General features: G+C 38.1%; 1 protein-coding gene across 1 annotated transcript in view; it reads right to left on the minus strand.

The window, feature by feature from the left end:
* LOC121325146 (BTB/POZ domain-containing protein kctd15) overlaps nucleotides 1-22,836 on the minus strand; it is a 29,716-nt gene that overhangs the window by 1,062 nt on the left and 5,818 nt on the right. The window contains exons 3-4 of the mRNA XM_041267457.1: nucleotides 14,728-14,872; nucleotides 7,536-7,841 (exon numbers count right to left, since the gene is read on the minus strand). Coding sequence (XP_041123391.1) covers nucleotides 7,536-7,841; nucleotides 14,728-14,872 — 451 coding nt within the window. The remainder of the gene's footprint in view (nucleotides 1-7,535; nucleotides 7,842-14,727; nucleotides 14,873-22,836) is intronic.

Below are 22,836 nucleotides of genomic sequence, written 5' to 3' on the forward strand. Positions count from 1 at the left end.
AATGATCTTTATTTTCCAAATAGCTAAAAGTCCATTTATTCACACCCTTGTTATAAAGGTCACAGACACCACTCCACCAGCAGTTTACTGCAGATCACCAATAATTCAGATTTGTATGCTGGTGAAAGTAGTGGCTGCTGTTATAAGGGGGAAGTATAACGTCATCACTAGGGGGTGGTGGTGGTTACTATGACGATGGTCAATGAAGCGAGCGGGGTTGGGGGTCACGGTTCTGATGTTTTTAAAATGTATTTATTCCATCAGTAAAAGTGAACCAGAGAACTAAAATTGTCACATGACCAAAAATAGCCTGATGTAATAACTTGTAATGAGGTTGTGTTTAAAAGCACAAAAACTCATTTGCAGGTGAAAGTAACAGTTTTCAGACATCTAGATTCATATTTCAAACAGAAAAGCTGTTGTAAGCGTTTATTCCTCTAAAACCTTTGTAGCGAGTGTTTACATTATTATTATAGTGCTCTTTAAAGTGTGTAACCCAAAAACAGTGAAGGTTGTGCTTACAGCAACACTGCCAGAAGAACTCAAAGTTCATATGAACCAGAGCCATATGCATGCGTTTCACAAAGCCGACAGAAAAATATTCATCTCTGCTTTACTTCTCATTAACATGGCTGTCTGTCGCTGGGCTAAAAAAGAGTCAATTAGGCTTTGTTTCTTTTTTCTTGTGTATTCATCTTGTTGTGCAAGTCAAAAGGGTGTCTACTGAACAGATAAACACAAATGTCTAGTTAAAAGGCAGACAACGTTTCCATTTCTTTTAATCAGGGTTTAAATTATTTGTTACCCAGACTTCTTTTTAATGTTTTTTTTTGTTTTTGTTTTTTTCCCCTTTGTCAAATTGAAAACTGGCTGCTGATTTTCTGGCGGGGGTGATCTCACACATCAAAGGGCATAGACAGAAGTTGTAGCCTAATAATTATGTCTGTAGTATTACAGCGATGGTCAAAACATTGCATCATCTGACGTTTTTCAGCCAGTCTGAAGATATTTGTGGGTTTCCACAAAAGGTGTTTTTATTTATTTTTTATTTTTATAAAAATGCCATTGAACTATTACACAGATACCTAGGCTTTAAACATAAATTCGCCAGAGATGTGCAGTCTGACCTGTGTGTGTGTCTGTTTCAAAACCGTCACAGAGTTTTGTCTAGAAGTCTTTCGCAATGAGGAAATTGTGTTTCTCGTCATATTATGCTTTGATGATGTAACAGGTCAGGAGTCACACTGCAAGCAGAAGTCTTAAACACTATGTATTTGTAGTTTTGAAGCTTTTAACTAATTTCATCGACAGCAGACATAACCCTCCGCAGCAATGGATCACACAACACTGCCGGTTACAATGATGTTGCCATGAACATTCTTCAAGGCATTTTCATGATAAATATTTTCATGGCTCTTAGGGGTGGGTACATTTCAATTTTCATGATAAAATATGTGCTTACCTCTACAGATATGGCTTGATAAATTTGCTTGCTATGCAATAATACAAAACTCAAAGGTATATTAAGTTCAGAAATTCTTCAACTTAAACATATGTGTTTTATTTTTAAAAGGACAGATTGGAGGGCTCCTGAGTGGTGCACCCATGAAGGCGCTCCGCATGGAGCGCAGGATGCACCCTATAGCCTGGAGGACACTAGTTCAAGTTCAGGCTATTCCGCCTGGGAGGGGAGGGCTTAGGGCGGCCAGGGTGTCCTTGGCTCACCGTGCACCAGCGACCCCTGTGGTCTGGCCGGGCGCCTGCAGGCTTGCCTGTAAGCTGCCCAGATCTGTGTTGTCCTCCGATGTTGTGGCTGCATGGCGGGCCTGCAGAGTGAAAAATGGTCGGCTGACGGCACACGTTTCGGAGGACAGTCTGTGTCCAGCTTCACCACCTTCGAGTCAGCACAGGGGTGGTAGTGGTGAGTTATGCCTAAAATAGCTGTGTGGTCCAGTGGTTAAAGAAACAGGCTTGTAACCAGCAGGTTTCCCCAGTTCAAATCTCAGCTCAGCCACTGACTCATTGTGTGACCCTGACCAAGTCACTTTTGGATAGATATAATATAATTATAAGCTATAGTACACCATATAAAAATGCTCACTAGAGCTGTGCACTGATCATTTCTATCCCCCTGAAACAGTGAGTTCTTAAAGGTTCCTCCGGCTTGCTCAAACATAGCCAGAAAGGTAAAATAAGTGACTTATTAAACAAAGGAAACACCCAAGAGTGCTGACAGTAACACATGAGGATTAATTACACATATCATGGGGCAATAGCGAGATAATTAAAAAAAGAATCCAGAGGACATTAAGCATTATCGTCACGCTATTTAATTAAAGGTTTTCAAAGCAGAGTATGACCGATTTGTTCCACGGTAACTTTTTTTTCATTCCTAACCCCTCCTCATATGCATACCAGCATGTGAAAGAGGAGACATTTATCATAGCAAAATTCCATGACAATACCACGAGAAGCTTCCAGCCAATGTTACAAAACAGAGATGCAAACAACTAAGTGTAGCTAACAAAACTGGCCATATCTGTTAATAGGGAGAAGCAGCCTTTGAATGGGTGGGAATAATTTCACCCTTCAAGTGAAATGACAGAGAAAGTAAGCCGAGCTGGAAAAAAGAGATTTCTTTATTATAGTGGAGTACCAGGTGTTTTAAAACAGAAATACTTCTTTCAAACTTCACTTATGAGACCTAAATAACGAACAGAAGCGCGACAGGATTGATGGAATTGTTTTGTTATTTTGGGTGTTTTTCAATTTTGGGGGGAAAAAAAAAACAATAGTTAATTAAACACAACATTTTGAAAATAAGCCCCCATTCTGAAATTCATTATGGTATTGAATTGCACAGGAAAAACTGGTTACAGCTTCTCACGATTGTTCACTCAATACGTCTTAAAAAGTAAAAAAAAAATCCAAAGCCCATTTTAACCATGTAGAGTTTAATCACATTCAATACGTTCATTAAATGAGTTGGTCCCTGCTGCTTTGTGTGTTAGCACACAATCGATAGACATGTAAGATGAAGCACTACACTTTTGTTTATGCAGTTAGTGTACACGTTCATAAGATCCGTGTCGACTGTCAAGTAGCGTGACATTCTGGGTTAAACATTAAAAAAACAGCTTCAAATTTTATTTAATTTTGTCTTCTTATGATGTTTGTAATCATTCTGAGTGGTTCTTATTGAATCACTGAAATTGTTATTATTATTATTATTATTATTATTATTATTATTATTAGTCATCATCTTCGTTAATTTGGCTATGAGTTCAGCAACTGATCTAAAGTTCTAGTAACATAGACTAGATCAACTAGACTGGATCATCAAAGTCAAGTGATCTGCCACTTTAGTTTTTCTGGCAATATACTGCAGTACACTAGATGGAGCTGGTGCTTGCCAATATAAAGACACTGGCTGATCTAGCCTACGTTACACATGTCTATGGTAGTCAATTAGAACTGAAGAACAGCTCATGGAATATGTCCGTCTATACCCTAACACAGACTTATCAAAAACAACACAATAGAGTAACTGTAATATGAATTACTCCTTACACCATAAAAACCTCTGAAAATGTTCTTTGAAGACACTTACACTTCAAACTCTAAGACTGCATTACGTTGGTAATCTGATAGTTGCTCCACATTCACAATAACAAGGTAACGAACATGCTCAGTGATCCAGGAGAACCGTTCATAAAGAAATCAGTTGTGGAACAATGCACTGTCTCTCTCCCACATCTACCTTAATTATCTTATGCAGGAGTTAGCCAGGGCATCTATACCTGTGCTAGTCGTTGAACAAGCCAACACCTAAACCCTGCCTTCTGCCTTTCAGACTAAGGACAGGCAGGGTGGGGCTCCAACAAAAAAGCAAAATAGGCGTAATAGGCAGAGGTTTGGCACAAACTGTTCCCCACACTCATAGAGGACACCAACTGCCATATAGAAGGCAAATTCTATGAATTGATTGACAGAAACGGCAACTGACAAATCTTGCGTGAATAGTGATCTATTACTTTCTCTTACCATCAGGAGAAGTTTCTTAGAAACACAGACCCATGGAGCTTTACACAGAGCTAAAAAACAAGGTCCAGTTAAACTTACCTAATGTTACTGTCATTTTCATAGGTTTCCTGTATAACAGATGCACACATTATGGTGAACATGTATTCTTTTTTAATGTTTTTTTTTTTTTTTTAAAGCTATTAATGAACAAAATGTACTCCTTTCAGATATTTCACTGCTACCCTTCTGGTTCAGAATGTAGTGGAGTTGAAAACAGATCATGCGATTGTCTTTTTTAATTGAAGTGATCAATATTAGGTACGAATTACTGAAACTACTTGTGAGTTAAAAACTTTTTTTTTTGAAGTTTTCATTTATTTAATACAAATCTAGAACAAACTTTCTGGAGACCAGCCTCCATCAACCCTGTTACATCTGGGATATTTTTCAAGAATGAAATTGTTACAGAGCAGTGTGGCTTTCATTAGACAGTACATTAGGGAATTATCTGTTCTGGGTGGAGCACACTTTCAATTCAAACAAATGACCATGCTCTGCTGGGTCAATAAACTGGTCTTTCAATCTGCAGTTAAGGTTTGACTTGTACTGATGAAGCGCCTTCTCATTTCCACATTAAGCATTCGTCATAGTTCTTTTAAAAAATATAGACAACTAAAGGTAACAACAGTATTTTTTCCCATAAAATGGAATCTGTTTCCAATTTTGCCTGTATGAAAAAGGAATCATTACAGTTACAGGTTACTGAAAAATGTAATCAGATTACCGTAATGCGTTACATGTAATTGACTACTCCCTCTAACAGACTGCCTGAAAGTAGAATTCCTTTCTCCAGCTTTCTTTAACCTAGTATAGTACCAGATTTTATTTTTTTTAAATTGAAATATATTTTTTCTTTCAAAACTGCTCAAGCAAGACCTGCATAGTAAATTGAAGGGCATGATTTTTGTAATAATTAAATTCGTTAAAAACAAAACAAAAAAAAACATTTTGGAAAAAGGCTTACCCTCTCAACCTAATGTCTTCCAGAGAGAGGTTTTACTTTAAAAGTGAACAAACACACACACACACACACACACACACACACACACACACACATATACATATATATATATATATATATATATATATATATATATATATCTCTATATATATATTAAAGGCCTACTAATTGAAGCTATTGTAAGTAAGAAACTTCTCTTAGATTCCAAAGACAGACGGTTATCCAGGTGCCTCATAGTCAAACACAATTTACTAAAATGTTTTCTTAACAGATGTGGCCAATTAATTATATTGCAAAGCTATTCAGAATCTCTATACATAACAAAAGGAGAAGTATGAACTAGTTTAGGATGTTTGAAAAATTCTAAGTACGGTATTATAAAATGCAATACATGCATTTAATCTGCTTTAGGCTGTCTCATATTGAAGCATTTTTAAAAAGTGGAGCTATATGCATAAATTATGCATTTAATTTTTTTTCTTTTCTCCACACAACATGGAGAAGGCTTTGTTCATTATCTGGTTAGAGGAACACACCACCAGACTCTTAGCTGGCCTTGCTGCTTTGCACTCACTGGGAGGGCTGATAACTCATCACAGCTGCAGAGTAGGCAAGGTGGCACCTAGGCTCCAGCCTCTATAGCACAGCACCACATGCTGTCACAGCCTGGCTCTCTCCCACACCTTAAACAGGGAAAGCAACACCGAGGGCTCGATTTTGAAGCAAGTGCAAAGTTTGCCCACCTTTTTTTTTTTCCTTAACAAAATTCTAAAACATAAATTATATGAGTTCCATCCATTGATAGAGGCAGATTTAAATATGGGTGATGAACGTTGGTTTGTACTTTTAAAGTGTGAACTAATATTTTAATGGTCTTTCGCCTGTAATTAGCTAGAAAACCAACGTATAAATTGTACAATATCGCTTTATCAAATTACCCACTAAAGAAAAGAGAGAAACACTCTACTATAATGAACAAAAATGGACATGGTCATAGACATTATTTTAAGCAGTGCTTGTTTGAATAACTGCCTATTTCTCCTTGTGTTACTAAATACAGTTGTCATTCAAACCATTAAAAAAGGGGGAGAGCATTGCGTGTGAGTCTCTATAGTGTCTGTTTAGTTTTTGTATTTAAACATAAGTAAAATGGGGGCTCTGAGTGGCGCATTCAGTAAAGGCACTCCATGTGGAGTGCAGGATGGGGTCCAGGCTATTCCACTGCCGGCTGTGGATGGGAGTTCCCAGGTGTCGGCGCACAATTTGTTGAGCCCCGCGCGGGGTGGGGAGGGTTTAGGTCAGCCAGGGTGTCCTCAGCTCACCACCAACCAGCAAACCCTGTGGACTGGTTGGGCGCCTGCGGGCCTGCCTGCAAGTGGTCCTGACGCTGTAGCTCTGCGCTAGCTGCATGGCGGGCCTGCAGAGTGAAAAGAAGCTGGCGGAACATGCGTCTGTTCGTCTTCATCTCTCCCGAGTCAGCATGGGAGTTGCAGCCAGGCTTAAAATTTGGCATTTCAGATTGGGGAGAAAATGGGGTAAAAAACAATTGGGGATTCCAAATAAAAAAAATAGAAAAATGACAGGTTTGGTCCTAATTTACTATTCAAACAGCCTCTGTATTTGAATAAACACCGGTGTCAAAACCTAAAATACTTTAAAAAAGAAGGAATTCAGAAATAAAATGCACATTTCATATTATTTGTAATTTTTCAGATTACAAACCAGTAAGCGACCAAATAATGCTTAATTGTTCTCCATTTTTGTTTGAGCCTTGTCACCCTAATCTTTTACAGTACTAAAATCCACTCGATGATTTATAGTTCAGGTTGGAAAGTAAGAGGCCTTTACACTGAATGAACCAGATACCATATCATACCAGCCTGTAGACCCTAGAGCAGGAGGGCACAATTCTGGCTCTTCAGGGTCTGTAGCTGTCCTGGGCTTTGTCCAACCTAAATTACTGAGCTGTACCAATTTACCCTATGCAGCTCTTAATCACGTAATAATTGAATTATTCCCAGGTTGTGCACCCCTGCCCGAGAGCAGAACCTGGAGGAAAAAGAGACAGGAGTGGCTATTTTAATAATCTTAAAACAGTGGCAAATCACAATGTTTCTGACCCACTACAAACAATAAAAATACAGTGAAATGAGGGCATGCGAAAAAAATCAAGTTAATACCTTTTCTGGTGGCGGTGGATCAGCCAATGTTAAGATTATTAAAATAGACCCCATGACTGCAGTTTTGAGACATGCATTAAATCCTTACTCATCCTTGTATCATGCTGGCATAGTTCTTGCTTTATGCTAAGGTCCTGCCTCTTTGCTTGATACTAGCATGATTCTTGAGTTTCTATTGGCATGGGAAGGGAAGCAGCACCCAATATGAGAAAAAGCATCCCGTTCCTGCTAATATAAAGCAATAAACCTGGCAGTCTAAAGCGTCCAGGTGCATGAGAAATTCTTTCCTCTGAAGTATGAAACCCAATTACCTGCACGGAATTCAATCTGCAGTACCCGTTCAATGGAAACCGGATCACATGAGTGGGGTCCTGATTCCAGCCAGCGTTTACCGAATTGCACATGACGTCACCCGTCTCGGGGAAGATCTCCTCGATGAGCACCTTCTCCCCGCTCAGCGCGATCCTCTCGCCCAGGTCGGGGCTCACGCGTACCACCAGGCAGTCGCAAGGCTGGGAGTACTTGCGCTGCTCTTTCTCCTGCTTCCAGCGCTCCAGCTCCTTGATCATGGGGGCCAGCTGGTAGTACCGCGCCTCCTCGTACAGGAGACTGAAATCCTGAAACAAGCAGAGAGGCCCAATAACGTTACACTCCTGACGAGGAAATTCCTCATAAGGAATAAGAAAGCTTGTTCATCATAACAAAGGTAGAAATCAGATGTTAGCTGGGCATTAGTAGCTCAGAGCATAAACATTTCATTTAGAATTGTGTCTAAATATTTAATCATTATCAGATATGTGCATGCGAAATATATACCTTAGTGTGGTAAGCGGTATGTAATTCAGTATGTGAACGTAACATTATCCAGCGGGTTTCATTTGACTTTAGGAAGCAAAATTAGTTAATTCTATAGAGTGATGCAAAACGTTTTGACCATAGCTGTAGGCGTTTCCATTATATCCCCGTTGCCACAGGTGTTTGAAATGATTCCGTACAATTGACCCTGTGACTTATAAGACTCTTGTGAGCAGCACTTTGGATGTGCAATAAGACTACAATATTGTAGCTTTGTCACCAAAGTGCCAGAAAGGATATGGTCTTATACAATAAGAGACAGCAAGCATACTGGATTATTATATAGCTTTGTATAAACTCTCTTTAAATGTTTTCATCTCTTTGATTTCATTTCTGCTGCAGATTTTTCTTTTGTGCGTATATTTCTCTTTGTAGATATTCCAACAAAGAAACTTCTTTAGAATATACAAAGCCTTTTCAGCTGGACATACACATTTTATTATTAATTTATTCACACGTATATTATTATCACCCCTGCTGGGAAAAACGAGCAAAAAACTGTGACTGGCGAAGATATTTATCATACAGAATATGGTTCTCCCCCAGCCCAGCGACACACAGTATCTTAAACAGATCTTAGAATATTTAACATCACTGTGTGTGAAGGTTTTTTTTTTTCCCTTCTGCTGCTGACAAAATGCATACAGCGACATTCCCCTTCAGGGTCATTTCTGTTTCAAAGTGTAGCTCCTCATCGTTCACAAGTCTGAGGCGAGGGATAGACATGTTTTTAACAGGGGTCTGTCTCCCAGGCAGTTTAGTCATCGTGAGCCCAGCAGAAAACAACACTGTAATCCTAGCCACTGAAGTGAGGAAGAAAAAAGACTTTAAGCACTGGTGAGTTGTGGCTTTAAAACAGTAGCTGCCAAAACACTGGTACGCTGGCAAGCAGAACCCTCAGCAGACCATAAGACTACAATGAATGGCAACATGGTAGATTTGTTACTACTGAACCGTGCTCCAGAGCACGCTGTCTGGCACTGATGTCGTCTCATAGTAAAGGAACCTGTCTACCACCGACACGTAGCATAAAACCATGTAATTGTCATTGGGCGTTGAAGAACCTTTGGTGATGGTACAATAGTTTTAAAATGACAGACTGATTTGTTAAGGCAGGAAAGCAGTTTGAAAAATAACATACATATCTCAATCCATAGCTGTAATTACAAGACCTGTCAGGATAATGAAAAAGCGGATCGCTATGACCTGCGTCCCCTGTGTGCTAATGTAAAAAATGTAATATTGCAATACGGACGTACAGGAAGATATCCGTATATCCCCAAAATCTTTTGGTTAAGAATGCGTCCCCATATTTTACCACAATAGGATAGGTGTATGTAAAAATGCCAATGTGCTGCCTCCACATTTCCCTAGATCTGTATATTCTATTCTATTTCCAGATATATTACAGTTCTCTAGATAAAACTCTTGAGGTCTGACGCATGTATGTATGTATGTGTGTGTATGCGTGCGTGCGTGCCCTGGCTGTCATGATAAAAATAAAAAATAAATGTTTGTATGGTGCCACCCACACACCCATGCCAAATGTCTGTTTGCATATTAGTATATAGCATATTTTTTCTCATGTTTTTATTACAATAAAACAGCACAACTGTACAGACAGTTTCTCCTCATTTTCAATACAAACCCAAAACAGAAAACTAAGACAAGAAAACTATAAAAAATCTCCTACTTACATACCCAATGTTAAAAACCTGGTTTGATTTACAGCAAACCAAACTGTCTTCAGCCAACAAAACTGGTTTCTTCTGAGTGGCACTTTGCATGAGCAATAAGACTGCAAGATATTACTAGCCTGATTTAAATTGCCCATGACGTGCGCAGAACTCTAGTCACGTTCCACAAAAGGTGGACACTTTCAATAGGGGTGTTATCTCTCGAATGTGCTATGCTGTCAATGCTAACTTACAACATCAATTAACATAATCACACAATTTCTCTGTAAATTAAGTTTGTGATCCAATTACGGTTGATAAAGGGATACATTGTTACTGTGTTTGTAGTTTAATACAACCTCCAAAATTCACTATAAATAAAATACATTAAGTGCTGGTAACTTGGTTTAATTGGTGTCAGAAGACAGTCGCTGAAAGTCTTGACATGTGTGAAAGTTACTCTAATAACTAATATCTGGTAATGCTTTGTGGATGTCTCTTTACCTCAGACCACCGCAGAAACACATTAACAAACTTGTCTGCCCCTTTTTTTAAACTCATCTGTGAAATGGACAATTTCATGAGGTTTGAACGCAAAGTCCAAGCAAGGAAGATGGTCCGATAACACAGAGACGTGGTCCACTGTATAAACTGTATCACCATGTGATACAAAACATCATCAGCTACAGCAGGTGCTACACACCGTGACAGTTTCACATTTTACTTGATAAGAATTTGTCACAGAACTATGCAAGAAGAGAAACTCATGTCGAGAAGTCTAGTATGGGGATAATTTCAGTCTGTGCACTTGTATATGACCTCTACATAAGATGAAGGGTGCATCTAATTCAGTAAGTGTGTCTCCCGGTAATTAGCCTCACAGTCAGAACTGGGATGGGAATCTTAGTGACCCCAGTCAACCCCGCTGAAGCTATATCTGCTGGGCATGAAGATTGACCCTGTTCCTGACTTGAGTACTGAACTTCTCAAGCACATCTCACAGTATCAGTTTACAATTCTAAGAGGTATCACTAGTTTGCCACTTAATAGAAGCGTGCATGTCTTAGCTGTTTATCACATACTGTACTGTTAGAATCAGAACACATAAATATCACCTTAATCCTACAGTGGTATATTTGCAGTTTCCCTGTGCTTTTGCTAAGCTTATACTGGGCTGGAATAAAGTTTCTTATGGTATATCCACTCATGCAGTTGCTTAGCCAGTCAATGTACAATGCTGAAATTTGGCCCTGTTCTGTTAAATCAAATATGTGCATATTGCATGGTTAACTACAGAATACAAAATGTACACATAAAAAAGACAAACACATTTCATTTCAACTACATTGGCTCTATTCTATGTGCTTCCAAATCCATACCATTTCTCACAATATCTTCTTTTCTTTAAAAAGAATGATGCAACTTTTGTTCTGCAGCAAAGACAATTGCAAACCATTCTTTTGTTCAAATAGCTGAGCTTTCATCTTTTGAAAAGCAGGCAATGTGTACGTTATTGCATTATGCCTTTAACTCATGTTCTAGAACATTGCCGATATGTTGGTAAAATAAGTAGCAAATTAACACAATGAAAATTAATTATTACTGCCTACTACTGATAAATCTAATGGACTGCTGTCTGTATCTGTTTTAATACCCTTGTTTGTGAGTCAGCTTTTGATATTTTCTTTGTCTTTCAAATAGCTGTGAGCACTGGAAGGTAACACCTTGAGGGATTAAACTGCTGATTTTTTGAAGATGCCAGTCAGCTCCAGTGTGCTTCACATTATTTGCATTTTTTTCAAGTGAGCAAGGACTGAAATGCCAGAGCAACAGTATACATTACATTTTATGAATTTAGCTTAACCCCCCCCCCCCCAAAAAAAAACTCAGTCAACTGTTTTTCTTACAAAGAATACACTAAATATAGATACAGGGGGGTTAGGTGGAGCAGCTTGCTAATTCATCAGCCTCTCAGGCCTTTTACCTTTGGAGGCCTGGGCTTGGCTGTGTCAAACTAGCCTCCAATGAATAAACCACTACACAGCAGGGATTGCCACCTGTCCCTGTTTTGCCTGGATCATCACAGTTTTGATAAAGATGTCCCAGGACTGTAATATGCTTTCCCAGGACACTAAAAGATCATGGTTTTTAATCTTATGCTTCCGCATCCATATAGATTACTATAACGACACTGCAATTAGAGTGGCTATTTGGCTCCAGATTTACCGGACGCTTTGAGACAGAATGGATTTTCAAAATTCTTCTTAAACTGAAAGTAATTGGTGTGTAAATTAGCTACACCTTTGCTGAGATTAATCTTGTGGCAGAATTGTGGTGCGTAGCAAACAAGTCACACTGATCAGCTGCTTCCCATCAGATCTATAATGATTAGCTATGGATGAATAGATGAGAAACGGGATGATGCGTTGCTTGGGAGAGTATTTGCATATTATTGGAGATTGAATATCGATGAACAGAAAATAAATAGCGACTAAGAGGCTGCAATAAATAAATACATAACAATAAAAATATATAAGAATCGTATTAATTCGTATTATAATTAATTCTTTGATGCACATGGTAATTAAGCATCACTATTCATTTTAGCAAAGGTGTAATGGTTAATTTACACATTAATTGCTTTCAGTTTAGGGGCAAGTTTGAAATCCCGTTCTGTCTCAAAGTGTCCGGTAAATTTGGAGCCAGGCAGCCACCCTATCCACAATGCCAGCACCATACTTTGAGCAAAGGTTAGATAAAGATATACCATTCCTGCAATAGAACCAAAATATTCATTGGCTCTCAGTCCTATAGTAGTAAAGTAGTTATGACTACCCTGTGGATGTATATAGGATTTCTAAAGAGGGTTTACATTTTTAACAACCCCTCTCATTTGGATGTCCCATCTGTTTGCACCTCAGAGGTGGCAACCTTACCACACAAAGTGACACAATTGCCAATATTTGCTTGAAAAATGCCTAGGGCTGAATAACAGGCAGGGGGCATTGAGGTTCTAGGCTGTTGATTCATCCATTGTAAAAGCATCCTCTACACAGATCTACACCTGAACTCAGCAGCATCAACATCGTATCTTTAAGCTTTAGGTTGCTGTTTCATTGCTGTTGTGAACCTCAGGATGTCAAAGGTAGTACTGTCCTTTTTCAAAAAATCGATATTTCAAGAGAGTTAAGAAGTTTGCTTTTTTTTTCTTGTTTAAGAGCTAACAACACAATTCCATAAATCTTAGCCATCTTGCACTTCCATTAGCTGCAGATATCTAAAATGTGCAGTTTTAAAACAAACATATGTTATAGCACACATGCATTTTAGTTTTAAAGCATACGTTTGGTTTAGTTTTAAAGCATGGGTTTCACTGATTAACATCAGTGCTGAAGAAACTGAAAGATTTATATTGGAGTTTAAAGAAAAGAAAATGGGTAGTTATACTAACAATTAACAATACTAGGTTAGAGATATCCCAGGAGCCTCTTGTAAACGTGTAACAATTATTGGGCCTAAAAGTAAAATACTCCAGGAAAATCCTGAGGCAAGAGTGATCAGCTGATACACAGAAGGACTGCTGATACTGAATCCTCTTACAGCGGAGGAATAACCCTGCATTCAGTTTAGTAGTGGGGTGCGCTTGCAGAGCTGTGAGGTTCTGTAGCCAGCACCATTGTTCACTGCCTTTCATAAGCACCAAAAAATAAGAACTGAAATAAATATCTAGCTACTCTTAATAATCCTATCTATTTTGGGTGGTTCCGGATTAATTAAAGCATCCAAATCCAATTTCGTAGTTAAATAAAATCCCCCCCTTTTTTTTTTAAAGTGTTTTGTCTGTTGTGTTTTTATTTATAGCCAATAATTGCTCTTGCGCACCACATAACAGGGACCAGATGTGTTTAGGCAAACAGGTTTAATTAAAAACACACACACACACACACACACACACACACACACACACACACACTGTATGACATCTATATAACACAACAACCCAAACTGTGCTGTTTATTTTAGCGTATGCATATTGCTACACTGTGTGCTGGAGCCATTGTTGTCAATGCTCAAGTTTTTCGGCCTCCACCAATATTTACCCACATTCATTTTATATGTATTTAATACCCTGCCTCCTTGTCATATAGCCCCCTCTCCAGTTTTCACCAAAATCCAATTTGGGGCCCCAAGAGTGTTGACAGAGTGAGAGAGAGAGAAAGAGATAAACAATTTAAGTACAATATTTCACCTGAAAGGCCTTATTTAGAAAACACTAGTCCTGGACAACAGTGGCTTCAGTCCTTCAGGCCTGCACATTACCTGAAGACAAACGACCATTTGCACTACTTCTACCTGTATTGTTGGTTGCTGTATTATACTGTTTTTGCTGCTTTTCTAGAAAAGTGTTTTAATTGTTTTTTTTGTATTATGTTTGGGATGGCTCTTCACAGTAACAAAATCAGTGCAGTCTGTGAAAGAATCGTTTGGTATATGAGAAAATACCCTCTTTTTAATTATGTCATATTTAAAGGTAATAATACACACAGGTTAATCTAAATGTAATTTTATTTATTTATTTATTTATTTACGTACTATTGTATGGTGTTTGCAAATATTCTGAGCGATTGGTTGCTCCAACACTGAGCTATACTAATGGTTCTCAAAATCTGCTTTTACTTTTCTGGAGAATCTTAAGTGCCGGAACTGAACAGTATTACTCATTCCATTTGAACCATGTGATTATAAGATTTTTCCCAGTTCAGATTCTGCCACATGGCATACTTCATCATTTTCACTCTCTTACAACTCTAAATGAATTTCCTGTGCAATAGGTAACAGGAAAACCTGTTTACAGAAAGCTTGTAATCTGGTGGGGCACTATTACCTGTAACACAGGAAGTGAATAGTGTAGCTTTGACTCATTCAATAGTTTTGCTCACAGTTTCATTTAGAACTTTGAAAGCACCCTTACCCTGAAGTCATCTGGGAGAAGCAGCTTACACGTCCTCAGGAAGCTGAGAATGAACCGAAATATTTCCCCGTCTCGATCGATGAAGTAGTGCTGTTTCAAACTGTCCAACACGATGGGCTCAGTGCCGTTAAACAGGCGGCTTATTCTGGAAGATAAATAAGAAAATGTACATCAAATTAAAGTTGTGACCTTTTATAAGAATTCAAATGCCTGGCACACTCGCCATATTAATGTCCTGGCTGGCTCTGATATCTTATCATTTCTCTCTTAACCTGCCTTTACCTGTCTTTCAGCTTGTCTAGAGATCCCTATGTGCAATGTCTAGGTGATGATTATTTAAAATTATTTTCCCATAACATAGCCACTTTAATTCAAATGCAGTTGGGAGTTCATTTTCAGAATTTTGCTTGCCTGTCATGCATTCTCTATGTTATAAGAATCCTGCTAGCATGAGTTCGGGATTCCAGTTTTGATACAATTTTTTTTTTTTTTTTGGAATGAATGTCTTTTGAATCAGAAGGTGTCCTTAAGTAACTTTCAAAAAAGAACAATTGAAATTAATAAAACATGTGCAGTAGTGTTGTCCACAAGGCCTAAGAAAAAGGGTTTATGTCCCACATACAACCTTTTCCCTGCAGGATGAAGAGTTCTTTTCCACTCCACTTAACACATGGCGAGTCTCATACAAAAAGTTTAATGCGTACTTATTTACAGACTGTATTATAAAGAACAACTGTTTAGTATAAAGAAATATAATAGTTCCATGCACACAAACTGTATTGTATTTTTATTCCATGAATATTCGTTAATATGGATTCAAATGCACATATTTATAAAATAAAACATTTCCCAGAAACAGTAATTTCAGCGGTTATCAAAGTTAAACTACTTTAACTCACACTCATGTACCCTCCCCCTTTTGTACGTCCTTCCTGCTTCCTTATAGTTTCTTTTAAAACAACTGTTGCTAAGAGGCAAGACCAATGATATCATAACAGGCTGATGTCATCCAATCCTAAAATAGCAGTCCAATGGCAGCTCTTGCTCATTCAAACTGATTACACAATATATACATTTCCAATTTCATATTGTAACTTAAAGAAGAATATATAACCAAGCATCTCCTAATTTTATTTAATCAGCCAGCCTTTTTCCATACATTATATTATTCATACAGATAACTGCCATTTTGGTATTTATTTGAAAAACCATGGGAAGCATTTACAATGTAGATCATTCTAATTGCTATACTATGCAGCATGGCTTAAGAATGAAATGATCATATTTAGGGTTATCTTATTAAAGCTTTCCAAATTCACCATCAAATTTGAATGGGCAGTGTATTTTTCTGCATGTAAGAGGATGACTCTTTCTTTCTTTCTTTCTTTTTCTTTCTTTCTTTCTTTCTTTCTTTCTGGAAATCGATGCAAAATGCTTTATAAAAAAAAAAAAAACAATAACCATCCAACTGCTGGCCTAAGGTAATGCGCCTTTGCATGGTTTTGCCATTCTTCAAGCTAAAAATGCTCTATTTCATTGCAGGGCTTTTGTGTTTTTCATCCTGATTTGTAAAGCAATTAAAAATGCATATGCCCTTTTTTAATGCACCCGCTGCATGCCATGGACCTGAAGCTGTAGATGTTAAGTTCTAGTCTGGAAGGCAGTGCCTGAGTGGTTAGAGCTGAGGGTTAGGTTGTTTTTATCAGTCACGTATAGGAATATTACATTTGTGACAATACTCTACAGGTTGGGGGTGAGGAGCATCCGATTATGTGCTTGAGTAGGAAGCTCCTTCCCCGAGAGCGTAATTACGCCACTATTGAAAAAGAGTGCTTGGCCATAAGATGGGCCATGGAAAATCTTAGGTATTACTTGCGGGGCTGCCGTTTCACACTTGTCACCGACCATGCCCCTATTAAGTGGCTGTATAGCCAGAAGGATAGCAACCCAAGTCTTACACATTGGTTCTTGACCCTCTAGCCTTACTGTTTCGATGTAAAACACCGGGCTGGTAAGGAACATGGAAATGCTGATGTGCTATCAAGGCTGCATGATGACTCTGTTTTCTTTTCCAGGGATATGCAGCTGCATAGGGGAGGGAATGTGAGCCAGCTCACAAGTTTACCACCAGGAGTCATTCATGGCAGGCTTGGTATGAGCCCACAGAGGTTGCCAGGAATGATCAGATGGACCTGTGGGCAGCATACATGCCTGCCATGATGTCAAGGAGTTAACGGACCGACAGGCTGCAGGTGTGGTTAGGTAGGCAATTAGGGTTTGACTATTGTTAGACTATCATTGGCCTTAATTGGCCCACACCTGTAGCCTGTAACGGCCAAATGCCTGGCTGGTAAAAGGGAGCATGTGCCGCTAGTCTGTTGGGTTGTTTGTTTTGTTTGCCTGCCTGAGAACTTCTGAGGATTATCTACAATAAGATCGGAACGGGATAACGTGGTGGTCCTTTGCATCTGCAATTCCCTGTTCTCTGCAGGGGCTATGAGGAACGGCCTGTCCGCTGCTGAGATTCGCAAAGGGACTGGACTGCGGAATAAGGGTAGGAGAAGGGTTCCTAAAGAAGAAACCCAAAACCCAGGTGGAATTACCTATTCACCAACTGGACGGGGTTATTGGTCCGGTTGGTTTACATCAGCAATTTTGCTTTGGTGGTTTGGTTTTTGTTTGAAACCTTGTTTGAACTGTTTATTTTCTTTTGGACATTGCAATATAAGAGCCAGCTGTATAGAATACTGGAATAAAGACTTGCTTTGTTTTGGAAACTACTGTCTGTTTTCTTCGTGTGCACCTACCCGCTCACTATATATATAATCTACATTTTCAGAATATCTTGTTTCTGTCCTGTTTAGTATCGTACTGTGTGTGTTCTCTATCAATATCTGCTGTTGTTTCTGAGTAGATCATTACATTGCTCCCCATTTTTAAGGCAGACTTTTATTAACCAGTTATATGCCAGCATGATTGTGCCTCCCATGTGCCTCCCATGCAATTTCACCAGTACCTTCATTCTTGGAACACACATGTAACTACGGCTCCCTGTACTTTTTCGCAGTTTGTAGCAAAGGGGGCAGAAATTACAGTTACAAAACCACCACGTCAGAAACAGCTTTTACACATTGAAAAAGGACGTTTTTCACAGGAATAGTTAGTAAGCGTGGTTAATAATGATCTAAACACTAGCAACAAAACAGAAAGATAGGGAACACACATAATAAAAATTATAAAAGTATCCTATTAAGATAAGGGGAATAATGCTTTTAGCAGGGCTGTATTTTTTTGTGCTGAATCTATGTACACATAATAAGATTATAAGCAGGTACATGCTGAACATGTACTGTAGATGTATTAAAGTTCCCTTCAAAGCAGTATTGGCACTGTCACAATATATCTGTGTATTCCAGAATAGATAACCATCTCCTCTTCAAATACATTTAATAGATTTATGAGCAGTGTACCACTGCAGAAATATTATCCATTTACTACCAATGCAGAGTGAATAGGTGAGACATTTGATTTTCATTTTACCTTTGTCTTGGCAGTCACCCAGCACAGATTTGGACAAATATATATATATATATATATATATATATATATATATATATATATATATATATATATATATATATATATATAAACACCTGCCATAACATTGTCAACAGGATGTTGGGCCACCATGGATAGCTTGGATAGCTTTGATATCACATGCCACACTACTTCCTGCCTCCATTTCCCTCAGGGAAGTTGGGGTGTGGAAATTGGCAACATATTTTCTCTGTTAGAGATTCAATTTGCATGAAATGAATTAACATAAAAATGTCGCCCACATACTTGCAAATATTGCAGGTATTTGCCCAACTCCATGACATATCCTTTCTGATGCATGTATTTTAGCATTATGCTAAGGGTTGGGTAGTCGAAGCCTTTTTAAAAAATATTTTCTAATATCCTTTCTGTTTGTAATGGCTTCTATCCACACATTCTCTTTGTGTTCAGAACAAAAAAAACAAACAAAAAAACGTGTCTGAATGATAATTGTGAGCTGTTTTGAATTCCAGCTGCTCATGGTGCCTGAAGAATGAAAAAGTAGATCTCAGCCATGACCTATATTCACGGTATGCTGAATAACTTCTTGTAACAGATATGCACAAAGGATTTCATCAGATCGAGGCCAGGTCTTCCCAGGTGACATAACTTCTAGTATCCTAACCAATCAGAAAACAGATGCTACAAAAATATGTCAGAATGTGTTATAGGAATGCCCTCACCAGGTTTCATCACACTAGCATAATGTGACATAAACATATAATGTTGCTGTATGCACCTTCTGCAGGGGTTACTACTGTCTTGAGTTGTCAAGAACAAATACGTTTGACAGGACTAAAATAAGTATTTTTAATGACTTCGGTGGAAAAATGATTGTCAAGTTTTATTTTGTATTTCTAAATTGAGCATTATTGAGTGTTTTAAAGTACACAGGTATCAAATATGCAGTTTTTAAAGAGACAAATGTATTTTAATTTTAAAATGGACATATGGTACTACACTAAGTTATCAGTTTGCTTGCCTTGCATTCCATTACTGCTTTACTTCCTGGTCACGCCAGCAATATCTTCTGGGTCAAAGCATATTGCTGATGGAATGCATGTCAGTCAAAAGGAAGCATTTGATTGGTTATTGACAGGAAAAAAAACAATAAAGGGGGTGGATACAATTTAATCCTCCAAGTGGAATGACCCAAGAAGTGCAAGACAGTTCAAAAACATGGCTTGCACACAGAACAGTGCCGGATATCATGTTTGAAAATGAAAACATAAATGTTTTTTTAAGTTTCTTTAAAATCTGCACATTTGAGACCGATATAATGAACTGTTGTGCAAAGATGGAGAACATTTGGAATGACAATTATTTTAAAGTTGTACATGAGGCAATATCTTAAAGGGCATCAGAGGCAATTTCTTGAAGGGTTCAGTTTATGGCCCTCCCGCGTCACACTGCAGGTCCGTGCTTGTAACATCGCGCACAGACACCTATTTGCATTAGTTCTCACCTACAGAAACTGACAGGGTAACAACTATTGCAACTCTGCTACACTGCAATCTGCCACTCCCTGGAAGGATGGGCTCCTTTCATATCGCAAGCTCAGCTACCTTAGTCAATTTTGTGAACTTACCTTTAGCTCTACATTTTATTATAGAGTGCAAACTCACTATAAGGCCAGTCAACGGAGCAACCAAATGTGGCCTTAAATGGCAGATGGTGTTAGTACAGAATTTTCTGAATAACTTAACCATATTTCTAGATCTTATTTATTTAAGTTTTCTTTTATGCCAATTGTTCTCATGTACCATTTCAGTTTTAGACATAAATGAAATGTGCAAATCAGTTCCATCATGTTGCATCTCATTTTTCAGGAAGAAAATAGATTATTTTTCATAGCGTTGACCGTTGAGATGAGTGAACATACTTGGGACTGAAGATGGTTGCCTTAATACTAAGTACAGGGGTGGCTTTTGAAATAGAAGATTACTTTACACTGACAATAAAAAAATATACTGGTTCAGTCAGGAAATCATAGATTACTTATTAAAACACAGTAGACAACACTACTACATTATGTAAGTTTTATTTTACACTACATTGTTTAGCCTTTGGTGTCGCCTTTCATACCCCTGTCCATTAAATCACAGCTAAGTGGAGAGGCTACAGGGGAGCCAAAAAGCAGGTGGAGTCTGGGGAGGAGGAGGCCAACAGCTGGTACATGCTGGATTGAGGTAGGATATAAATACTTTCCTTGCTGATCATTCGATGTATTGTTTATCGAAGGACAAATAAGATACTAGCTATTCCATTCACGATTTGATCTGATATTGAAAGCGCCTAAAATATGCTTCTTGTTTATGTGAATTCATCTAAGGTTAAGTGAGTTCCCTCCCATGGAGGGTCACCGGTTGGCTTTGCGAACTATATATATATAATTATAACTTATATATATATAGATATATATATAATTATATATATATATATATAAATATTCCCATACCCCTTTGAAAGATTGTTGTGCCATTCATAGTTGACAGCTTTTTTACACTTTTGCCCAAATAAGATGTACTGGAATGTTTGTGAATAGCTGTAAGGGACTTTATTATTTATAATTACTTTTATAGATGTTGATCCACCTTTATCTCACTAATTCCCTTGGCAGATATTCAGTGCCTTCTTCTCACTGATAAGAAGCAACTCATTAGCGTAATGGGGGAGTTGAGTGTACTCAGTATTTTTTTTCCCCAGAAGCAAACCCCTCACTCCTTCCCAGAGGAATACAAACTAATGCTGTACCCAGTGGAGTCGTTCCTATCCAAGGCCTTGCTGCTGTTTGGAAATCCTTTTTTTTCTCCTTATATGTTGCCGCTTATACATGTATTTTATAAGTAAAACACAGCCGTGCTGCTGGTCACCGTCCAAGCTTCCCCTCACAGCAGTGTAAGCGAGAGAGTTCTCCTCAGTCCTGACCTGAACATGCCCATTCCATCCTGGGCCTCTCCCAAACAAAACTGTGGGTTTGTGGGAAACGAGCGCTGGGGAATAGGCTGAGCTAATTTGTGAAACTCGGCCAACAAACACCTGCACTGCACACACTTCTATTCTGCTTCTTTTGTTAATCAAAATGACATAAAAGCTGCATCTCCCAAGTTGGTCTCTGACAGATCTGAAAGACTTTGAGAGAGGGCTGATAGTTGGTGCTCGGTTGGCAGGTGAATCCATACCCAAGAATGCAGATATTATGCCAGTCTCGGATGTGATTTCTGGAGAACAGACCACTCCTACCTTCCCTGAAGGCATTAGAGTCTGATAATAACTGTCCTATATCTCTGTTAACCAATTTAAACACCTTGTAAACACTTCACATTGCACTAGCAATTTTGTACAACTTAAAGTGTTACAATGTCAACATTGTACAAACTCCATACAATGTGAAGCAATGTCAGACTACAATAGTTATAGGGAAATGCTATAGTACCCATATCAACATAAATTCTAATGCTTAGGTTTTGGGTAGGGTAGGGTGTACTCATGTGATACAAATTCAGTATACATTATATTAGCTTAAAGATCTTTAAACCTGTGTAAAGAATATCAGACAAGCCTATTACTCTGCTAGATGCTTTCATATGAGCTATGTCTTGATTGCATTATTTCTGCTGGTGCTTCATCTTTATAGATATACATCTGCTGCACTTGACAGCTCATTTTATTAATGCCACTGAACTCCAGCAGTTCAATACGTTGTTTTTTTTTTTTTTTTTTTTTGCCCATGACTACAGATCTCACTATGTATGTGAATGTTTAATTTAATTGCATCTCTCTGTGGTTTTAATATATAAAACCATTGACAGATGGAATTAAATGAAAAATTCACATACGTATAGAGAACTGATATATTCCAATATGTCTCTGCCGTTTTTTAAATTCTAGGTGTATGGATATCTGCCAGTGATGTTCCCGTTTTTGAAAAATAAAAGTGTTGACCCATGGTGATATGCTGTAATATCAACACCCCCATGTGACCTATTTCGACCAATCAGGATAAAGTATTTAAAATACCAATTTTATAAATGGGTATTGTTTGTTTGAATATATTCAAATGAAAATACTTAATTGTCAAGTTCAAACTTCTGAATGTCAAAATGAAACATGACAAGTACGATTTAAACATATTTAAGTAAAAAACAAACAAACAAATACAATAATATAAGTTATGTATTAAACTACAAAAATATTCAGAGAATGGGAAACGACAGCTCCTTCTACTTACATAACATAACTTTGAAGGATTACCAAAACCCACGAACCCTAAGCACGGGGTAATTCGCATACAGGTTGTTGCTTATTCTTGCAGAAGGAAAATAGGACGACCTCAAAAATGCAGTAGCCAGACTAGTGCCTACAGTTTAATAAATATGTTTCACCCCTTGCTCAAATGTTTATAGTTACACTATTAACAAACATCTTCCTGACTTCAATTTGCAAAGAATGACTTGTCAATGTGATACGTTTAATACCATCTAACTACTGCATGACGCAATTAAAAAACAA

Source organism: Polyodon spathula, chromosome 13 (assembly GCF_017654505.1).
Source record: "Polyodon spathula isolate WHYD16114869_AA chromosome 13, ASM1765450v1, whole genome shotgun sequence".
In the NCBI taxonomy this organism is placed as follows: domain Eukaryota; kingdom Metazoa; phylum Chordata; class Actinopteri; order Acipenseriformes; family Polyodontidae; genus Polyodon; species Polyodon spathula.